This window comes from Pagrus pagrus, assembly GCF_965226575.1.
Source record: "Pagrus pagrus genome assembly, chromosome: 19".
NCBI lineage: Eukaryota > Metazoa > Chordata > Actinopteri > Spariformes > Sparidae > Pagrus > Pagrus pagrus.
In genome coordinates this window covers 15,272,397-15,293,848 of record NC_140203.1, presented here as the reverse complement: position 1 = coordinate 15,293,848, position 21,452 = coordinate 15,272,397, and the positions used below count along the sequence as shown (strand labels likewise).

The following is a 21,452-nucleotide window of genomic DNA, read 5'->3' as shown; positions in this document are numbered from 1 at the left end:
TTCACTTTGTTTTTAGGTTGGTGGAGGATTTTTGCGGCTCCATCCTGAAGTAAAAGTGGGCTCGCCAACTAAATATACATTATTATATTATATAATGAATGTAAATATAAATCCTGCATTCAAAAGCTTACTTAAGTAAAAGTATTTAAGCATTCAGGGTTTGAAAAAAGTACTCAAAAATCATAATTTAATAAAAGTAAAGATAGAATGTTAAATATTACTTAGGTAAAAGGTCAAAGTCACCCATATGAATAGTAATTGAGTAAAAAAGTATCTGATATTAAATGCACTTAAATATCAAAAGTACATATTTGCTCTGATGCATCCTGTAATCTGCAAAGTAACTAGTAACTAAAGTAATCAGATAAATGTAGTGGAGTAAAAAGTACAATATTTGCCTCCAAAATGCAGTGGAGTGAAAGTTTAAAGCAGCAGGAGGTGGAAAGTAAAACCACCAGTGGAGTGGAAGAATAAAGTAGTAGAAAATGATAATACTCAAGAACAAGTCCCTCAAAGTTGTACTTAAGTACAGGACTCTGCAGAAAAATGGCCTGTAGGACAGATTTTTATATATGACACTATTAGATTGTTCATATGGATGCATTAATGTGTACGCTGCATTTTAATGTTGTAACTGGTTTAACTACTTTATGGTCACCTACCTGGTCTGCTTCCCTTTAAAAGAACATTATGTAGAAATTTTGTATATTTTGGCGCCCTCCACAGTTTCTGAGTGCAACACCACTGTCGTAAATACAAATCCCAGGTGTGTAGCAGTTTGTCAGACGTAATTTAGGTGCTAACTACAAAACAAAACTCATTACGTCTTGAAGTAAACATGTATGTAATTGACATGTAATGTTGATTTACATGAAACTATCTAAGAAGTTTAAGGTGAGGTGGTTTCCATGTAAAATATGAATATGAAAAGTATTTTAGTAACCATAGCTGTCCAAATGTAGTGGAGTAAAAAGTACAATGTTTTCCTGTAAAATGTAAAAGCACAATAATGTGCCTCAAAACTATAGATTATAGGTTTTTTTGGTGTAACGTATTATCATGAGGTAAATGTTGATTGCACAATGTAACGGCTACAGAATAATGAAACCATCTATGTTTAGATTTGTTCCTTATAAACCTCGCTTTCACTGTACAGTTTTGTCTGCCACCGTGCACGAAATCTCCTGGGAAAAGGAAAGTTAAATGACAATTTAGCAGTCACGTTGGAACCATCTCTATTTGCTTTCACATCTCTATCATACACTAAATGATTGAATAAACTCCCATTTTGTGCTGTGATGTTGTTACGTGCCATTCTGAGCCAGCTGTCTTTGCAACAGCAATGCCAGCGTTAATACGAATTGGAAACGCTCAGGGGTGGTGAAAGTTGACCTTTGCCTCTTTAAGTACAGTACCTGAGTGAATGTAGGCCCACTTTTATTATGCAAAGTTTGGGAAGTTTCCTGTCAAATATGTGGTCAGCGCTGCCTTTCTTTGCAAGGCATTGGAAAGTTTTCTACATGACCACTCAAAGTTATCGCTTCCTCTCTCTTTTCATGAGAACTTGCTCTCAGTTTTTCCCCTCTCTCTTTCTCTTCTCCTCAAAAGCAAACTGAAGTGTGTCACATAGGTTTCTCAGTGAGTGTGCTCTCGCTATCTGAATGTGTGTGCGTTTGTGTTTGTGTGTGTGTGTTTGTGTGTGTGTGTGTGTGTGTTTGGTCGCTCTCCTCCAGCCAGCACCAGGTAATGTGGCCTGGTACGGAAGGTCACCGCTGTGATGTCACTTCCCCTTCCTCTCCGGATATTCCCAGCATTCTACTGCCAGCAGCCGGGAACTCTGGGAACTAAGAGCAGGAAGCCTGGCTCCTTCACGGGAGAGGGAGAGAGAGAGAAGGGAAGAGAGAGTAATAATGAGTGTATGTGGTGATCTTGCAGCATTGAATGACTCATTTGCCGTTAAAAACAATAAACGTAAACGGCGAGGAGAGAGTTAGAAAATAGACGAGCTAATGACACAAAAATGAGGAGGTGCTGTTTGAGGAGGTGTACTGTTTATTTAAATGTGTCAGTGTGTGTGCATGTATCTAAGTTGAGATGGTGTGAAATACACACAAATCATCAATAGATGAAGCAATATCGCCTCCTCCTGGTTATGCCGAGTCAATGAAAAACAGAGGCCATGTAGACAAAGCACCATTTAACCCTTGTGTTTTGATGAGATACCCTCTGTTCCTTCACTGTATGTGGTCCAACACAGCCCACTGCTGTGTGTATAAAATACAATCATAATGATTTCAAAATCTTTAGTTCTGTAGATGTATATTTCTTTCTTTTCTTTAAACCTTAGTTTAAAAACCCAAGTTTCATGAGTTGCAGTGGTTAACCCTCTACATTACACATTTAGTGGGGGGGATGATTCAGAATGCCCTTCAAGAATTATTACACCAAATAAGGAAATATCAGACGCTGACATGTGACCACGCAATGGCCTGCTTCTGGTTCAGATCTGGCAAACAGGAGCGGACCACCTAAGTGCAGTCATTTCTTGCGGTATGTGGGCCGGATGAGGGTGTGCGGTACCATTTTGCTGTCTGGAACAAGATGCAGTCACAAAATTGTGCAGTTGAGATCAAAATGAAGGCTGAGTTTAAAGAAGGCTGTAATCCGAGCAAGGGGACCACGGCCATCTTCGAACTCGCCCGACCTGGAAGTAATAGTGGTGCGGTAGAGTCCTAAAACCTGGACATCAGTCTGCATTTTTGAGCTTCTGGTTCCCTTGTCTCATAGTTGATGGGTTTTTTGAATTGGTTTTCAGTTAAATGCCTGAAATGAGGTCTTTGGTTACCACAGGTTTTATATATTTACACATTTTGTTCTACAACATAAAATACGTCATTAAATGTCCCACAATTTAATTATAAAGCGCTTACGTGTCTTAAAATCGGCTGTCGCTAAGTGGCTAAATGAGACTACAGAATTAACATTAAACGTCATCATGACTCATCTACTCACTCTTCTGTCTTTACAGGCTGACTCCAGTTGTAAACTCTAACTTTACAACTTGTGGATTGATCAAGTGATGGAAAACGTGGATAGTAATTGTAGCCTGTTTATAGCCTGACATTAGGTTTTTACTTCTAGCCATTTAATTTACACTTTGAAAATCACAAAAGCTGGGTTATCTGTGAAGACTATCTTGCTGAACAAACCTTGAAGTATCATAAACTTATAATACAAAACCCAATTCGAAAATCCCATCAGCTTTTTGATGAGGGTACCAAGGCGATTGCTAACTTCCGGGTTGGCCTACAAAATACGTCATCCTTACATCACTCCATTGCATCATGGGAATCCTTTAAACAATAAACAACATGAATACTAAATAACAGCAACAAAGAAGACACAGAGGAGAAATGGAGTAATGACTTGTTTTATTGGATATAATCATTAGTGTTTCAACCAAATCCTGTTCCTTTATTGTGCTATAATGTGATGCTGGTCCACGTTACATCTCTGTATGAAGAGTTCGGACGAGCTGGGATGTTTCCTCATCTCACTCACTGAACTGCATCCAGGAGCTCTGTGTCAACAAAAGAGCAAACATACAGTAAATACTTTTTAATATGTGGGTGGAGATTTGGTGCGTTGCTTGGTATTGTGTTTGCATGAAGACAGAGGAGTTTCATCACGTCATCCTTCGGTGTTGGCAGTTATGCCAGAATCCTCTGGGTTATCTAAATATTTCTCAGATCGGCATTTTTGCATTTCCTTATATCTCCTTTATCGTCTCACCATCTTTCGGCAGCCCGCAGTACTCCTCACACTCGGCCTTGCTGTAGAACTTGTTGGCGTTGGCCTGGCAGATGCCCGTTTTGTAGGACAAACACAGACCGATGCTGGACTCAAAGGCCCAGGTGGTTGGCTGTCCTGTGCATGGTAGGGGCACCAAGGGCAGACGGCACACAGCTGTGGAGTCAGATCAAAGGCGTGTTTTTCATCTGTTTAGAGCAGGGGTGCCCCAACTTTTTCCATCGAAGGGCCAAAAATGAAACTTAATGGTGGGCCACGGGCCAAAAGCAAACATGTGGAAGCCCATTTCTGCCAGTTAAAGAAAACCAATCGATGAAAATTTTGCCTTTATGAAAAAAAAGTTCCCATGGTATGTCATAAATGCTGACTTTTAATCTCAGAATTATTAATTTTTATCTTATAAATGACTTTTATCTCAATTTTGACTTTTTATAATCTCAGAATTATGATGCATCATGGGAATATTCAACATTTACGAAATAGGCATCTTTTATTTTTACCTTGCTGAAATTGGCTTCCATACAAATACCTGCCGTATTATTAACATGCAAAATGGTACTAGGATCCAAAGCTCCCTTAATTGACTGACTTGATTATGGAAAAATATTAATAATTAGGGATCCTTCATATTTAAAGAGCATTGTAATACTTAAAAAAATAAAACAGCATAAACAATTGTATAATTCTGTAATAAAAACAATTCACTCAAAACATCTGGCGGGCCAAATTGAACCTTGTAGCGGCCCCACTTGGGGCAACCCTGATTTAGATGGCTCTCCTTTTGTTTATTGTTCACATTCTCACATCTGAGCTTCATAACAGACAACATTACTTCATTCGGCCCTAAAGGGGAAACCCCGTCCCTTGGTCAGGCTTGGCAGACACATAGGAGACCTTCAGACCTTTCTGCCAAAAGCCTTTAAGAAGTCAGGTGACGCAGTATAAAGAGCGACAACGTAGGTAGCTGTAGGTAGGAGGGTGGCTGGGATGGATAGGTAATACACAGGACCTTCACCCAGCAGACTGCTATCCGTGTCCTGTGTGAAACCAACAGTTGGGCGATATTCAAAATTTCATATCATGATATTGTCCTGACCTGAATACCGCGATAGACGATATTATTGTCTTATGGGAAAGAGTACATATAGCCTCATTCAAACCACTTGGCTCGCCATTTTCTCTTGCTTTGAACACAAAATACTGCCAAACAGGCGAGCTGGTGTTCTTCTTAGAAACTAAGTCCTCTATGTCGGTAAGTTAAAGTTCAAATATTGAGGTGCGTTGCCTTCGCTGCTCAGTGTGCATTTTCTATTCAAAACAAAAGCCTGAAGATACCATAATAGCTGTTCGGTATTTGATATTGTAAAAAATATGTAATATCATCCCATGAATATATATATATATATATATATATATATATATATATATATATATATATATATATATATACATATGCATATATATATAAGATATTGCATTTTCATATGTTAGTCCTCACCCTCAGTGCGACAACTCTGCAGACACTCTCTCTCACTCTCAAAGTTATTCTGGTTGCCCAAACAGCCTCCGTACTTGAAGGGTTCACAGCTCATTGAGGAGGAATTGTAGAAGTAGCGCTGGTGTAACCCAAAACATGGTCCTGTGTCTGGCGCTGCTCCACAGGCCTCTGTGTGGGAGAGTGAGGAGCAGAGACAGCACAAGGAAGGACGGATAGATAGCCATTAGTTGCCACATCAAAATCAGCATCTCTTCTCTTCCTTTCTTATGTAATTATGCACTATAATATCTCAGAATATAAAGGTACGCTGTCATTCAGCTTAGTAAGATGATTACTTACCGGTTGTGTTGAAAAAGCTGTCACCAGTCATACTGTCACCAGAACCCTCCTCGACAACAGACTCTAAAGTGGGCACTACGTTCCTCTTCACCCGCTGTGTCACAGTCACAGACAGACTCAGTTAGATATATACGAAGCCACTTGAACCCAAAATATTCACCTTAAATCTGCCCTTGGTCTGTTTCAAAATTCTTTGAGACAGCAACACAACTCTAAACTACATTTTTCTGTATTAAACAACAGCACTAAAACAAGTGATGGGGGGGCAGAGTGGCTGATACAGAGACACCATTCACCCTATTACAAGACACTGTGCCATCAACATGATTTTGAAGCTGTTATATTAAGGTCAAAAAGTTACATAATGTTGCTTTAAAGCAATAAAAAGAATAAAACGAGAGCCAAAATATATCTATTAAATGTAATACAATACATTTCAACATACATGGATTAGATAATTCAGGTTAGATTAATGAAGTGTAGTTTGAATACCTGAGGCTCAGGCTCAGTTGTCGGCTCAGCCACCTGCTCGTCAGGAACGCAGTCACCTGCAAAAAGAATAGAAGAAAACACGTCGTCTTATCACAACCATTCACTTTACAGCCACAAATGTGTACTCTTTTAATGTCTTCAGTTGTCTTATCATATTTTTTTATTGTGCTTTTGTTTTGTGTTTGTAAGAAGACTGACCTCTTGTAGCACAATAACGATCTGAACTTGTTAATGAAGAGTCGAGAGAAAGATTTATCTTCATGTGTCTTCGTTCACATGTAGTGGAAATAAAGGTGTGTGAGTGTGTGTGATGATCTGTGTCTGTGTTGTACCTTTGTCCTGCTTAATCACAATGGTGTCCTCACTCATTCCCTGTTGACTGACCAGTGTTTTGAAGTCCTCCAGCACTGTGGCTCTGACAGACCTAGATCGACCTGAAGAAGACAGAATGAATCAAATGAAGCAGATGCAAATCAAACCTTAAATATGGTGCGAGGAACAAGGATGTGTTCAGATTCAACTCAGAGTCGCTTCACAAAAAAATATTCTATTTCATTTAAATGATTAATAAGTCTAAATAATTACTTCATGTTCAATAAGATTGCCAACGAGGGGTGAAATTAATGAAATCTAATACTTGTGATGTTAAAAATGATGCATGCCACTGAAAAAACAAAAACATACATGGTTTGGTTTACTTTTTTAAAAGAAATGGTACTTCAAAATAAAATTCAACAACAAATAAATGAATAATGAAATGTTCCAGTGCATCTATGGAGAGTGTCCACTCACTGTAAAGCTTAAGTGAGGTGCTCTTATCCCCTGATGATTTCTGTTTGCTCATTATCACAATCGCATACTCGTTGTAGTTCGTGTGAACCACATAGGCGTCCACGTCTGCCCCCCACCCTGTTGAAAGGACGCAGAGAGATACAATTACTGTTAAAACTTCCTTGGGCAACATGAACTTGATTGAGAGAGATACATCACTGTGAGATTATACAGAGCGAGAGAGAGAGAGAGAGACGTACTTGCAATGTGGTAATGAAATCGCCCAGGTGTGGAGGTCAACTCATAGTCCCCAGACATCTCCTTACATGTCCCATGTCTGCACATACACAAAAAAATCACTTGGAGGTGGAACAAAACAAGTGAGGCTGTTTGTATCTGGGGTCATATTTAATACAGCTGGCCTGACTTAAATCTGTCATTTGTGCAGAATGTCCCAGATAGCTATAAAACACTGTCAGCTTTGGATTTTACCAGTGTTGGAAGAAGGACTATGATGTTTGAGTAAAGTAAAAGTAGCAAGAAATGTGTGTTACAACTCAAATATTGTTAAAGGTGCAATATGTAAGAATTTTAGTTTCAAACACTCAAGAATTAACTAAAACTATCAACATAATGTTGAAGAAACAACAGTTTCGACATTATTTCGAAGACGTCTCTGTGTTGTTTTACAGAGGTATCTATCGAAGTTAGCATGCTAACTAGCTTGCCCCTAGCCACATTGTACCTAAAGAGGTGAAGGTCCAATAGTAAAAACATCAACAATCTCCCAGTGCTCTGAGCTCCTGGCAGAGTCAGCCAATACACCTGCTAACTGCACGGTTAACTGCACTTAGTAGCCAACGTCTGCTATAGTTAGCAGCAGTTAACGATTCCTCTGGTGATATGCTGCCCCTATTTGTTTAAACTATGTGAGTATGTGTGTGTAAAAGTATGACATATGCACTTCTTACAGACCTAAGTACAGTTCGAGTCGCCTTGAGTTTGTCTGCGGTGGCGCCGCTCAGCAGTACCATTTTACCAATGGCTGCATCGCTCTTGTGACTTTGGATATGGGGGCATGTACTTGCCAGGGCGACATCATACCAGGTTCCCAAAAACTGTAAGAAATGGGAAGCATAACATGTTTATATTTTACTGACATTTTGCCTGTGTGTTAGCCAGTTAGGAGGAGGAGATTATACTTTGTGGTTATGGTTTACACAGGATCAACAAAGAAAGAGAAAAAAGACTTGGCTGAAGAAAAAAAAATTGCTAAACAGGCAAGAAACAATTACATCATGGCGCTTCAAAAGGGCACATCCTACACGGTCGACAAAACTCAAACTCAGCATGTAGACTGTCTGAGCAACATCATCAATATGCACTGCATACGCAAATTCAACACCATGTCAATCAAACAACGGCAATATAACATATAACTGTACAATACTCAACAACACTCCCCTGGTGCTCCAAGCTTCCAGTCCAGACTGCTAACTGCACGGCTAACTGAGCTAACTAGCTAATGCCAATGACAATTAGCAGCAGTTTATTCTAGCGATATGCAGCCCCCAAGTTTGTTGCTTTGAGAATGAATTAGGTGGCTAATTTTTACATACTGTACCTTTAATGTTATTGTAACATAATTGGCCTATAACATTTTTTCGCTAACAGCAGTATTTAAAAAATGTGTTTTTTTTAAATCAAAGATACATTGGATCTTTCTTTTACTCGCTTCCAAAACAAATGCACGTGCTATCCATACGAAGATCTTTATGGAACGAGGAGGCGGTGCACATGGGAAATGTAGTCTTCATGCGCAGAAACTCTATTGCTTTTCCCCACAGGGTGTGCCAAAAATCAACACAACACAACACAAAATGAACGTTCCTTGTGGTTGCTTAAACATTCTCAATATTTAAAGATGGGGTGAGCGACTCTAGAGAAACTGATTGTCGACACTTCGGGTTGGTGGCTTGGTTTGAACCACTGTTGTTGATTGATGAGTCTTATCTCCAGATCTGGAATAAGACTTAACATTAATGTAATCTTTAGTCACCAGATGCTCTTATTTTGCACATTGCAATATCAGTATCTACTGCAACCTTGCACAATCTAGGTCAAACTGTTTGCACTGCTGGACAAATCTGGACAGTCTTCACCTTCTCTATTTATATTTATATTCACACTCTATTTATATTTTCATAGTTTTATTATGTCTGTTAAATACTTTTAGTATTGTTTGTTTTTTTGCACCTACACACCACAGCAAATTCCTCGTATGTGTAAACTTGGCAATAAAAGCAATTCTGATTCTGATTCTGAATAACAATCAATTAACTTTCTCCAGAATCGCTTATTCCAACTTTAATGCATGAAAATCAATCAAGGTTTTATCTTTTACTGAAGATATGTATTTTTCGGTCAATAACTTATAAAAGTTTCCTCAATCTGCAGGTTAAAAACATTCTATTCTCAAAACATACATAACGGGTATTAATCTAATAACAGTAAGAAAAAGGACAGAGTTGCATTTTTGCACCTCTGCCTCACCGTTTTATACTGAATGTGTTATCAAATATTAAACATAAAAGAGGAAACATGCAAGTCTGCAGAACTCAGTCACTCACCTGAGTCACATCAAAGTTCTCCTGTGTGGTGTAAAGAGGTTCTGGGAGTACAGGGAGCCCCTGGAGGGTGTAGGTCCACCCCAGGAGCAGCAGGGGAACAAGAATCACTGCTTTGTGCATCCTGTCAGCCTGTCTGCCTGCTTGTCTCTGGAGTCCGAGACACTGAATCCCAGGAAGAGCCCACCTCCTTGCCTAACTGTTTCTTACACCCCCTCTCAACTCTTCAAAGCGGGACAGGGCATTGACCTATGTTTTGCTTGCACTCCCACCTCCAAGTCAAAAACAAACAAGTTAAAGAGCAAAGTTCTGCTTCTCTGTCTCTGGCAGCTGACCACTTAAACATTGGACCTCAAAGTTTAGGCAACATCAAAAAATCAATACGTGATCATGATCTGGGAGATTAACAACTGCAACATTTTATCCTGTTCTGTGTATTGTGTTATTCATGTACACTCCTAAGGACCCTGTACATCACAGGAAACAACTGCTTCTGGAGTTGTAGTTTCATATTTTACAGGTTTAGTTTGATTTATTTTAGCCAACTAACATTTAAATGATTTATCAAAACCTTCCCATGCATTTTCTTCTTAGGCCTCAGCTATTGCTTTCATCAAAAAAAGCATCTGTCCAATCAACATTCGAAGGATCCACTTCCTCCAGTAACAAAGCACTACATATGAAAAACTATAGATTCCTTAAAGGACAAGTTCACCCAAAAATGAACATTTTGAAAGTTTCGTCGTCTACAAAACATTTCTGGAGCTTCACAGCAAAACAGAGTTGCAGCATTTTTTAAAGAACTACTGACACGAAAACATTAAATGGCTCCTTACAGCTCGTCATGCATAATCCAAGCCTTTGAAAGCCCTGGGATCCCAAACTGATTTGAAAAACCTTTATTCACATCCTTTTAAAACCCCAAATCTCCACTGTAGCTGCTAAACTAATCTGAAGTGTGTGCACAAGCTTGTACTGTATCAACGGTGTAAATCAAGTCTTTTCAAATGGATTTGGTATCTCAGGGCTGACGAGCTGTATGGAGCCATTTCATATTCTTTTTTTCCAGTTGTTTTTTTATGTTTTAAAACAAGTCCCTGTGTATTTCAGCTGTTTGGGAGAATGCTGCAATGCTGTTTTGCTGTGAAGCTCCAGAAATGTTTTCTAAAAACTTACCCAGAAGTTCCATCAGCATGGGGGTGAGCAGATAATGACTGAATTTTCATTTTCGGGTGAATTTATCCTTTAATGTTTGGCCGGTGGGATTAGACTTTTATCAAATAATTTCCTTGTTGAAAACATATTTCAACAGTATTTCAGCACTTTGTAGTATAAGATATACAAAATGGAGTTCAGTGAAAAGGTCAAACGCACTCACATAAACACTGAATCACTTTATTTGCAAATCGGCTACATTACAAATTAATTGAGACATAACAAGTCTTTCAAATACCACAAAGAGTCTACTAACTAAACATAACAGAGCTTTTTTATCTATTAATGGTGTGACAACATGATAGTATGGTGACAGTTTATATGTTAATCCTCCTCTTCAGTTATTCCACATGATCCTGTAACAGTAAACAAACATTTATTAACAAGCTAAAATTGGACAGAAAGACAATGTCTGCATATGTTGTTTTTCTTCTTTACCATTCAATGCTTTAGAATGTGTGATGAATGAAACAAAAACAAAGGCGTTAAAAAGCCTGTTGTTGCTTATAACAATGCCAGTGATGGGATGTTCTTCTCCTCTCATTTCCTGTCATATCTCAACTGTTCGCTGTCTAATAAAGGCAAAAAATACCCCCCCAAAATACAATAAAACATGAATATATGGGGGCAAAATATCCTCGATGGCTCACACTTCATATGAGCGAAAAGAGCCTAAATTATTGTATAATGGGTGGATTTTTAAAACCAATTTTTTAAACTAAAAAAAACAACACCTGATCACTGTTTATATAATGTGACCTTTGAACGATGAGTCACTTGTCCTCTCACCTGGTCAAATATTACCAGCGTCGTCCTCTTGTGCATGTGGCAACACATTTCTTTTTGACCGCTTAGGAACCAAATTCTAAATGACAAGGGTACCACAGCAGGTGACGACCATCCGTCATACAAATATAGATCTGTGGTTTCAGTATGCAAATGGAATTTCAGCACATCACAGCGGGAAGCACTTACCTGAGGCTTCGTCACCTGCTCACCTGGATCACACTCACCTGGGAAGAGAGTGAGATGGAGAGGTGGTTCCTGTTTTTCACGATTTGTCTCATCATGTCAAAAAAAAAGTCATAGAAACTTGTGATTGCAGGGACATTTTTTGATTCATTACATCTGTTTTTCTTGAATGTATGCGTTTGTTTGTACCTTTATTCTGATTCATGATGATAGCGTCACCAGTCATTCCATGTTCTCTGACGAGTATTTTAAAGTCATCCAGCACAGCGGCCGTCACATTCCAAGTTCGACCTGAGGAAGAGAGAGTTACTGTTACACAGAGTTATCCATTTATTGGATGAAAAACAACACATTTAACAAAAAGAAATCATGCAAGCCCAACCATTGAAGTGCAAACTCACTATAGAGCTGGACTGTGATGCTTTCATTTCCTGATGGTTTCTCTGTACCCTGCAGAAGCATCATTGCATACTCATCGTAGTTGGTATGAACCACGAAGGAATCAACATCTGCTCCGAACCCTGCAGAAAGGAAAGTTTCACAATGCATTACATGGAAGATTTGTAAAACACATAATAGTGGTAGATTAAGGGCAGAATCAGCTCGCTGCGATTCAGTTTACCATCACAAAAACGTGCTATTGTGGTTTGAAAGTGACAGAATGTAAAGTTAAATAAAAAGGATGGAGAATGGAGGGAAGCTGGAGAGATGTACTTGAAACATGGTGGAAGAATCGTCCTGGAGTGCTGGTCAAAGCATAATCTGTAGACGTCTTCTTACACGTGCCATTCCTACATGCGGGCGCAGACACATGGAAACACAGCACAGGTTACACTGAATACTTTACACCATATGTCTACTAGAATGCAGTCAAGTCTGACCTGAAACTGGTGGCTGTCATTGTGAAGTTTCCCTCAGAGGCAACATGTTGCAGGTCCAGTGCAAGAATGATGGGGTCTGCACTCTTGCGGCGCATGTAGTGAGGACAAGAAGAAACCACTGCTACCTCATACCACTTCCCCATGAACTGCAAGAGACACAGAAATATTTACGGTACAACAGGACAAGAAATATTACAGAACTTTCCTATACTGTCCAATTAATTTTTTCAAAAGACAGTTAAAATATACAATTGGTGATAATTTCCATCCCCAGCTAGATTAGTTGAGTGTTTAATAAAGGTGCAAATTGTAAGAAATGGCCAGAATTTGAAGGTAGCATAATCGCTAACTGCTGCTAAGTATACTCTTTGCTGTAGCTATCTTTGGCTCCAATGACTAGCTGGAGGTAAGTGGCCCTATTAGTTCATGTGAGTCTGATAGTGACTACATGGCTCAGCTCGACCAGGCTCAGCAGCTTAACAGGAAACAGGAATGGACACCAGACTGGGAAGGAACACCATCAGATGCTAATTTGATGTAAGGAGGTGATTTACAGCGGCTCTGACCAGGACTATGACTCCGGGGACGAGGAGACACAACAGGTGAGGACAGTGGAGAGGTGAGGCTACATAGGAGTGAAAGAGTCTGCAAAAACAGTTGATAGAGCCAGAATATTTCCAAATCTCACTTGAGGATTGAGGATTTATGACAAACTAACACAATGCGATTGTGGAAAGACACACCAAGACTGTTTTGCTGAGTTTTATTTTGTTCATGTTGAGTTTGAATGATGGTGTTTTATTTTTACTGAATTGAATTTGGATGGTGTACTGGTGTATTTTTCTCTTTAGTAAGGCAAATTTGTTAAAAAATATCTCCTTTCTTGACATTTTGTGACTTAATTTTGTTTACTTATTAGACTAAGTAGAGAACTCACTGCTTTTACATCTTGCGGGTGAAGCTACAGGGGCTAAAAGACTATTGCCTCTTGCAATACAAAGCAGTATTTTGAGACAGGGCGGGCTGGTGCTAGCTGATTAGCATGATAACTTCAGGCTATCACTGTTGCTTCTGTTGTTAATGTTAGTTCATGCTTTAATGTTTTAAACTTAAATTGAGGCCATATCTTACAAATTGCTCCTTCAATGGACATAAAAGGGTCTCACAGGGGAGCTTCTGAAATTATATTATGGCAAGAAAACTTTATCATTTTGACTGGTAAAGAGGAATAATTTAACTGATTAAAAACAGGCCATTAAAGAAAAGAAATGCTCCTTAGTAAGAATGCACTTTTACAAGTAATATCATCATTATTTATCATAAAATATATATATATCTTTTATTTCAGCCACTCACCCTGCCCAGATCAAAGTTCTCCTGTGTGAGGTTAAGAGGTTCGTGGAGCACAGGGACCGCTTGCAAGGTCCAGGCCAACGCTAACACCAGAAGAGAAACCACACTGCCTGCCCTCGGCATCCTGTCAGCCTCTCAGATTGGGCTGGTTTTGTAAATGTCCCCCCACAACACTACAAAAACGCTAATATAGCAACGTTTAGATTGTCTCTTTATCTGTCGTGTTATCTTGCTCGTCTTGGCCTTCATGTGTGCGCACTAACTGTGCTCATGTGACCGTACATTTGTTGTTCCATATAATCAACAATCAGAACTGGACTTCAGAATTTGAAGCTTAAACAAACAACCAATCAATAAAAACAGAGAAGCGAAAAAATCAGGTGCTCTCTAAGGACAGTTAATGTCCAACTTACCTGCAATGGAAGTCACTCACAGGGAATCTGAGTCACTGATAATAATTGTTGAAATCATTTATTGAATCATGGATAAACCAACGCGTTTCCAAAGAGTCTTGATGAAACACTACCACTGACTTCCATTACAAGGAAGCTGGACAGTCAAGGATTTAGTGGCAACTGAACTGTTTGTTTCTTGTTTTGTAGGCTGGAAACACATGTGAGGAAGGTCTATAGCTGCTGCAGGAATGTCGCATTATGACAGCCACATAAAGAGGAACTTGAATGTCCCCTAATCAGGCTTAACCAATAGGTTGTCATTTTACCCTCCCAATATAGTCTTACAAAGGTCTGGCTGCACCAATTCTCAATCTGGTAACGCCCAGCAAACCGAACCAACAAACGCCCTGGCTTGTTTGCATGTCTTTAAACCAATCACAATCGTCTTGGGCGGCGCTAACCTCAGGATGCAGCGACGGCGCCCTGCAAAATTGTGTTGTAGGAAAGTTGTTTTACGTATGGGGAGGTGAGTCCTGGCATTAAAATGGCTAAATCCCTTTAAAAGAGAAGGGATCAGCTACTAGCTTGTTTATGTTTGTGCTATTAGCAAGCAGGTTATTTTAGATTTTGCTGTTTTTGTTTCATAGCAATGGGGATTTCGAAAAGGTGGATGCAGACAGTGGAAGGAAGGGCAAAAAATGTGGAACTAATATTACATTTATTTTCTGCCAATAGATAATCTGAAGTCCTACACACTGCACCTTTAACAGCTGATCATTAGTAGAGAAAAGGCTAGATTGCTGTCTGATACAGTGTCGTTTTTGAAACTACCACAGGGGGCACCACAGTCGCCATTTTTCCAATTCTACTGGTATTGGCTTTAACCTGGTTTCTTACAGTATCCAGCTCATCATCTGTGCATTATAGGCTGTATAATTTTAGGTTACATAGCTAGCACTAGGTAGGACATCAGAGAGGTATGAGGTCTGCTTCAAGGCATAAACATATTGAGATGTGTCACATCTGCCCCCTTGTGTCCGTATGAGAACTGCACTCCACTTGGAGTTCTCAACAGATGGAAGTCCCAGCACACACACTCAGTCTTGAGATTAATATTTTTATTGAAGTATGTCATCACAGTTAAACAACCCTATTGATTATATTCAGGGGGAACGGGAGAACATTTAGAACTTAATTCAAAGATTTGTTTGTCTTAGACAATTTAATGAGAGACAAAAACCAGCCACCACAACAAAATGTCTTTGGTGTTTGGTGATTAAGGGAAGAAAGAGAAAGGATTTAAATAAGCTTCAGGTGAGCATTGTTCATTTAACTATGACAACACAGCAGAACTATATGGACAACTCTACATTGAAGAGGATGATGAGTACATTTCAACAGCAGTATTTACTATTTATCATCTTTGTAGCCACAACGATGATGTTTGCTGAAGAGAGTTCCGTTGTGTAGCTCTTCAAAGTAAGTGCGAAGCAGAGAAAGAGCTTTTCAGAGTACGCTGCCAACCTCATCTCAGGCTCATCTGGGAACGTACAGGGAGAAACATAAACTAATTTACACTGAAGATCACTCATACACCTGCAGGTATAAGTAATTCCACAGGAGCAAAAACAACAACAACAACAACAACAACAACAACAACAACAACAACAACAACAACAACAACAGCAAAAGACTCACCTAACCAGATCCTGATGGAGGACAATTTTCTGTTGGCCAGAAAACATAGAGACAAGAATTGGGAAACATCAGGGTCATTAAGCTGTCAACAGTAACTGTGTGTAAATACACTGTGTGTACTTTACCTGCAGGGGGTGGAGTTAGAATAGACTCTTTGGAGAAACCCTGGGACAAGGCAAAGGCTTTAAACTTCTGAATTACATTGTTTCTGAGGCTTTGAGAGCGACCTGCGAACAAGAGACACACAGACACACATACACACATATTAATTCACATGTTTAGATGTAATGTAAAAATGTAGTATGTGTGAATGTGTGTCTCACCGTAAAGCGCCACCTGTGTGTACTCTCTGTGAAAAACCTTGTGTTTGAGAACCAAAGCGTAATCAGTGTAGTTTGTGTCGACCACTGTGATGTCCTTCACCATGTTATGGCCTGACAGGAAACACAAACAGAAAGTGAGGGACAAAGACCAGAGAAATAGTAGAATGAATAAAAATCAACCTGGGTGACACTGTAGTTATCTCTGTAGAGCAATTAGACTCTGTAAAGTAAAAGAACGTTAACTTTTGTGATTTAAGATAAAATGGTCACTGGAAAGTAAAAGATATTTAGAAGGAAGAGGATTTACATGAGATGAATCAAACTGGGTGCAGTACACCAGAGGCAACCATAGTAGGCCTGGGGTCGCAGCGGTATACAAGATATACAGTGGATTGAAAATTGTGTACATTTGCGTATGTAAAGTATTGGACTGCATTAGGGTTATCAAATTATATTTCAAGTTTATATTCGTCAGTACATGATATTTTTCATAATAGTTTTCTATCAAACAGCTGTTTGTATCATTTATGGAGCATTTATTTATATTGTTACTACTGTCAACTATTACATGCTGCAGTATTAGTCAGTATTATCTACATTGTGGTTACAGTGTGGCACGAGGCACATATCTTATATCTCTATTTCTAGTAGCAATTCTCTTTATATATATGTAATATTTCTTTTCTAGAAGGAGCTACTGTAATGTACCAATTTTCCCCTTTGGAATCAATAAAGTATTTCTGATTCTGATTTTGTGAAATTATAAATAAATAAAAAATAAAATGTATTCAACTAGTAACCCTTTTCTGTTTCAACTTCATTACAGGCCATTATTTTAACTACTACTGTTGGAGCGGCTACAACTAATCATAATTATAATTGTGTAATTCTGTAAAACAGTAATATTTTCTGAGATGGTTATTGTAGATGTTAATCTCAAGCATTGCAACTCTTCTGCCTACAAGCACCTCCTCTGTGTTTTAAGCTGATGTTGTTTATTGTTTTGTATCTTGGGTGGTTTATAAGCTGAGAGGCAGACTGTTTCAAGCTTGCCCACATTTGATCCACGGCATCACATGAGCAGAACCACACAGCCTACGGATAAATCCTTGACTCGAGTGTCCCGACTGAAATACTTGTCACATGTCCTGTGTGGGCACTGTGGCTTCCATCCGTGTGCTTGCTGAGGTTGTTTGCTTGTACTGTTGCTGATCTGGAATTTAATCCTGTTCTACTGCTGCGCTCAGTGTGTGTGCCAGTCAAATATTTACATTGTCATTGAAATAGCAGAGTCCCAGGGCTTACTGATCGTTTCCCTTCTGATGAGTCAGATTAGACGTGATCAGAGACTTACGTGTGCTGAAGTAGGTGAACTGTCCGGCCACGTTGGTCTTCTCATACTGGTACACCTTACTGAGACAACTGACAGAGCTGAAGGACACAGAGGAGACACAACATGTCTTATATCTTTTCTAAACTCTTACCTTACTATTATATTACATTTATACATACACTATATTAAATTATATACACATTATAACACATTAGCTGTACTTAGACTGTAATTCTTTTTTTTCATTTTTTGTGACCACCTAATTACTCAAACATGTACTCACGTGGCGTCCCACATTGTGAGGTTGACGTTGCCGCTTGGCAGCACTGCGATGACGCCCATTGAGGCCTTCATTTTGTCTCTGTAGGGGACAAAGCTTGGGGAGTCATAGGCCAGGCCCACTCTGTACCATCTCCCTGCAAACTAAACACAGCAACACTGAATGACATATGGACACCTTCTCTCTATATTAAGAAAAAACGCACTCACTCTTATTCAGACATTCACAAACACACATATGTACACAAAATTAAGCTGACATATTAATGAGCTTGAGTTTCTGGGGGTTTATTTGATGACTAACTATCATTCAGGTGCAGATTACGCCTTTGCCTTTCATGCTATGACAAGTCAACATGTCTGATGCTATAAACTTCACTGGTTTGTAAAATTTAAAGGATGAGCCCGGCAATTTTTTAAAAACATTTTTTATCACTTTCAACACATCACAGGAAAACAGCTCAACCAACATTGTGTACATTCGTCAACACTCCCTGACTTTCCTGCCTTAGTTGTGGTTCCTACTGATGAAATAGATCCTTAAAAATAGGTCACGTATATATAGTCACACACATTATATATAGAGAGAAATTTCCTAAAGCGGCTGGACATGCTGTATTTTACTCAAACATAAGTAAATATTGTGCGGGGGGTGGTTATTTTCAGCTGTGGATTTGGTGTGCTAGGAAGCAGAAAGGTGTATGTGAGGTTGACTCACATACATCTTCTATGTTTATCCTAATGAAGTAAAATACCACCCAGTGCAACAGTGTAGCTCATGTATTTTTAATATCTTTTGGACTAAGATGGAGTTATGGCACAAAGGAACACTCCAAAAAAAAGCTGATTTGTTCTAACTTTAAACATTTAGTGTCTGGGCTGCATTGACTGAACTTGAGAAGACGAGTTGAGGTGATTTTGCAGTGATTCAAAACAAATACGTTTTCTAATTATGTAAACTTGATATTAATTCAGTTGTACTTAAATTCTTTAAAGGTCATATTGATAACATTTTTATGTAGAGAAATCTTTTTTTTAAAATAATACATCTACAGAGCTTGTAGAAAGGTGCAGAATAAAACTATCTCTTTCCTTGACCATTATTATGATTGTGAAACAATAAATCTGAAATGTTTGTCAGGCCCAAAATGATTGTTTTGTTTATCTCTATGTGAGAATAATGGCGGGATCCAGCTTCTATGAAGTTCAGTCAGCTAATAGCACAACACTGTTGGTATCATGTGGTATCTGTGTTTCATCAGCTGTCAACAGTCTTGGTAGTTGCCAGTTTGTGTACTGAGTCCTACAGTATGCGCCCAGCAGTCTGCAAGTTAATGACAAAAGATCCACAGATTCCACTGCAGCTTTTTATACAAGGAATCAGGCTTTGCAGACAAACTGGTTCAGATAGGCATTCGAAAACAGAATTTTGTTTTTTATGGGACATGTGCCATTTTTGGGCTGTTTTTTTTTAATGCAATTGTGTATTTTAGTGTCTACATTTTTAGCATGATGGAGAACCAAGTGAGATTTGATGTTGCTAAACACAGCATTTCCTCAAGTCCGCACACAAATCATTTAAATCACTGACTCGATGGGGGGAGTGTGAATGTTGAATTCTGATTGAAGAACCTGACATGACATGTGTGAGCATGCCACTTCATGAGAGCAATAACCTGGTTTTACCTGCTGCTGCATTTTCTTTGAGCTGCTTTAGGTCTTGTAGATAAACAACAGACATGAAGGACATAAAGGAAAGAAAGAGGAAATAATAGAAGTAGTTTCTGGCCAATATTTTACATTGACCTTTTTGATAAACACGAAAGAAACCCACCATTGGGATTCTTAAAACACTTTGGGGATAAATTCAGTCGGCTATCAAATCAGCAACAGGAAGCGTGAAGATCTTCCTTTTTGAAGACATTTCTCATGACGTTTTTTTCCATGGGAAATGTCAAACTGACCTCTCTCAACCTCTCGTGTGTGAGGAAACCAGGAAAACAAGGATTCACAAATGTATTAATCAAAACAATTTGTACTGAGAAGAGACCTAAACCCGTCATTGTTTGTTTTGGATCACCGACTGAGTGACTGTTCTCAAACTCTGACTATACTCTCTTCTCTCTCTCTCTCCCTCTCTCTCAGACACACACACACACACACAGAGACAACAAATAATGAGAGCAGAACCTCCTCAACTCAACAATTCAAATATGAATCATAAAAAGCTTTGTGTGTGTTTCTCTCTTACCCTCTGCAGGTTGAAATCTCTCTGTGGCTTCACGTCTGCGTGCGCCATCATCGCACACATCACCATGACAACGGCAACCATAGTGGTCCTCATTGCTGCGTGGAGAAAGGAAGAGGCCAGGTGAATGGATCTAAAAGGTTGAGAGAGGGTATGTGACCCGAGCCTGAAGTGAACTGTTAGTAGGCAGTCAGCCGATACAGGTACAGAGTGGCAAGACCTGGGGCAATGTTTGTTTTTCTCCTGATCCACCCACCGGGTTGTCAGCCAATCATCGCTAGGGACCAGGGAACAGTGGCTAAGTGTTGAAGATGTGTGGTTCCAAAACAACCCCGACTTAGACTTCACTTCCCTTCCCTTCACAGAGGTGCAGGAAAACATCATGCTTGTGGTCTCTTAGCATCAGCTGAAACGCATGTGCTGTCACAAGTGTAGACGCACTGGTTTCACAAGACTCTGTCCCACACTGAGAGAAGAGGAAGCTTACAGGGATCAGGGAGTTCTTCACGTAAGAGACTAACATAGTGTTGGAGGAAGTCTTCAGATAATTTACTTTAATACAAGTAGCAATTCCACAATACAGAAAAGCCTGTCCCTCATCAGAAAAATAACCATATACTGTTGACTGGTTCAAAATGAAAAGTATGTTTTAAGGTGGTGACCTATAGCAGCTGTAGTAATTATTACAGTTGCAAAGGAGGACGTGAGTATAAAAAGAGTATAGAGTCCGTGTCGGGATAAAGAAGCACAGGACTTTCATTAGGGAGACAGCTGTTTGTTCAGTGTGAAACCAGAAGTCAACAGTGAGTTTCTTTTAACTTGCTAAGGTAGTGAAGTAACGTCCTTACATAACACAACGTCACTTAGGTGAGTAACTCAGAAAATGTGGGTGCGTTTGTAACAGTTACATAAGTAATGTATTGAAAGTAGTTTTGGTGCCTAAACCTAACCAACCTGCGACTGTATGATGAAGGTCCGGCACGTGTGTCGCTTAAAATGCTGCAACATTCACGTTGTTATGGTAACGGTGATGTATGTCGTTTTGGGAGATGCTGACAATCGACAAATTTAGTATTTTAGATATGATGAGGTGTTGATACAGAAATACTCATTAACAAGTAAAAGTCCTGCACTCAGAGCTTCACAGTACAGATGCATTATTAAAATGTACTTTAATTAAGTATTAAAAATATTCATTATGAAAAATGGCTCCCGTCA

General features: G+C 39.2%; 2 protein-coding genes across 2 annotated transcripts; both read right to left on the bottom strand.

Moving 5' to 3' along the window:
* Positions 1-3,414: 3,414 nt before the first annotated feature.
* Positions 3,415-14,081, bottom strand: ambp (alpha-1-microglobulin/bikunin precursor; the record flags this gene model as incomplete). Its single annotated transcript, XM_084382851.1, has 17 exons — positions 3,415-3,580; positions 3,793-3,966; positions 5,309-5,476; positions 5,648-5,741; positions 6,140-6,195; positions 6,472-6,573; positions 6,932-7,048; positions 7,171-7,247; positions 7,886-8,028; positions 9,541-9,732; positions 11,549-11,617; positions 11,728-11,765; positions 11,914-12,015; positions 12,126-12,245; positions 12,439-12,515; positions 12,606-12,751; positions 13,962-14,081. 17 exons carry the CDS (start codon positions 14,079-14,081, stop codon positions 3,558-3,560), a joined length of 1,818 nt encoding a protein of 605 aa, XP_084238977.1. The 3' UTR covers positions 3,415-3,557.
* Positions 14,082-15,477: 1,396 nt separating this feature from the next.
* On the bottom strand, positions 15,478-20,438 carry ptgdsa (prostaglandin D2 synthase a). The gene is made up of 7 exons (XM_084382865.1): positions 20,238-20,438; positions 17,991-18,130; positions 17,729-17,805; positions 16,375-16,485; positions 16,177-16,278; positions 16,052-16,080; positions 15,478-15,893 (listed from the first exon to the last, which is right to left on the bottom strand). The coding sequence occupies exons 1-6, from the start codon at positions 20,328-20,330 to the stop codon at positions 16,052-16,054; spliced, it is 552 nt and encodes a 183-aa protein (XP_084238991.1). The 5' UTR covers positions 20,331-20,438; the 3' UTR covers positions 15,478-15,893.
* Between the last annotated feature and the right edge of the window lie 1,014 nt (positions 20,439-21,452).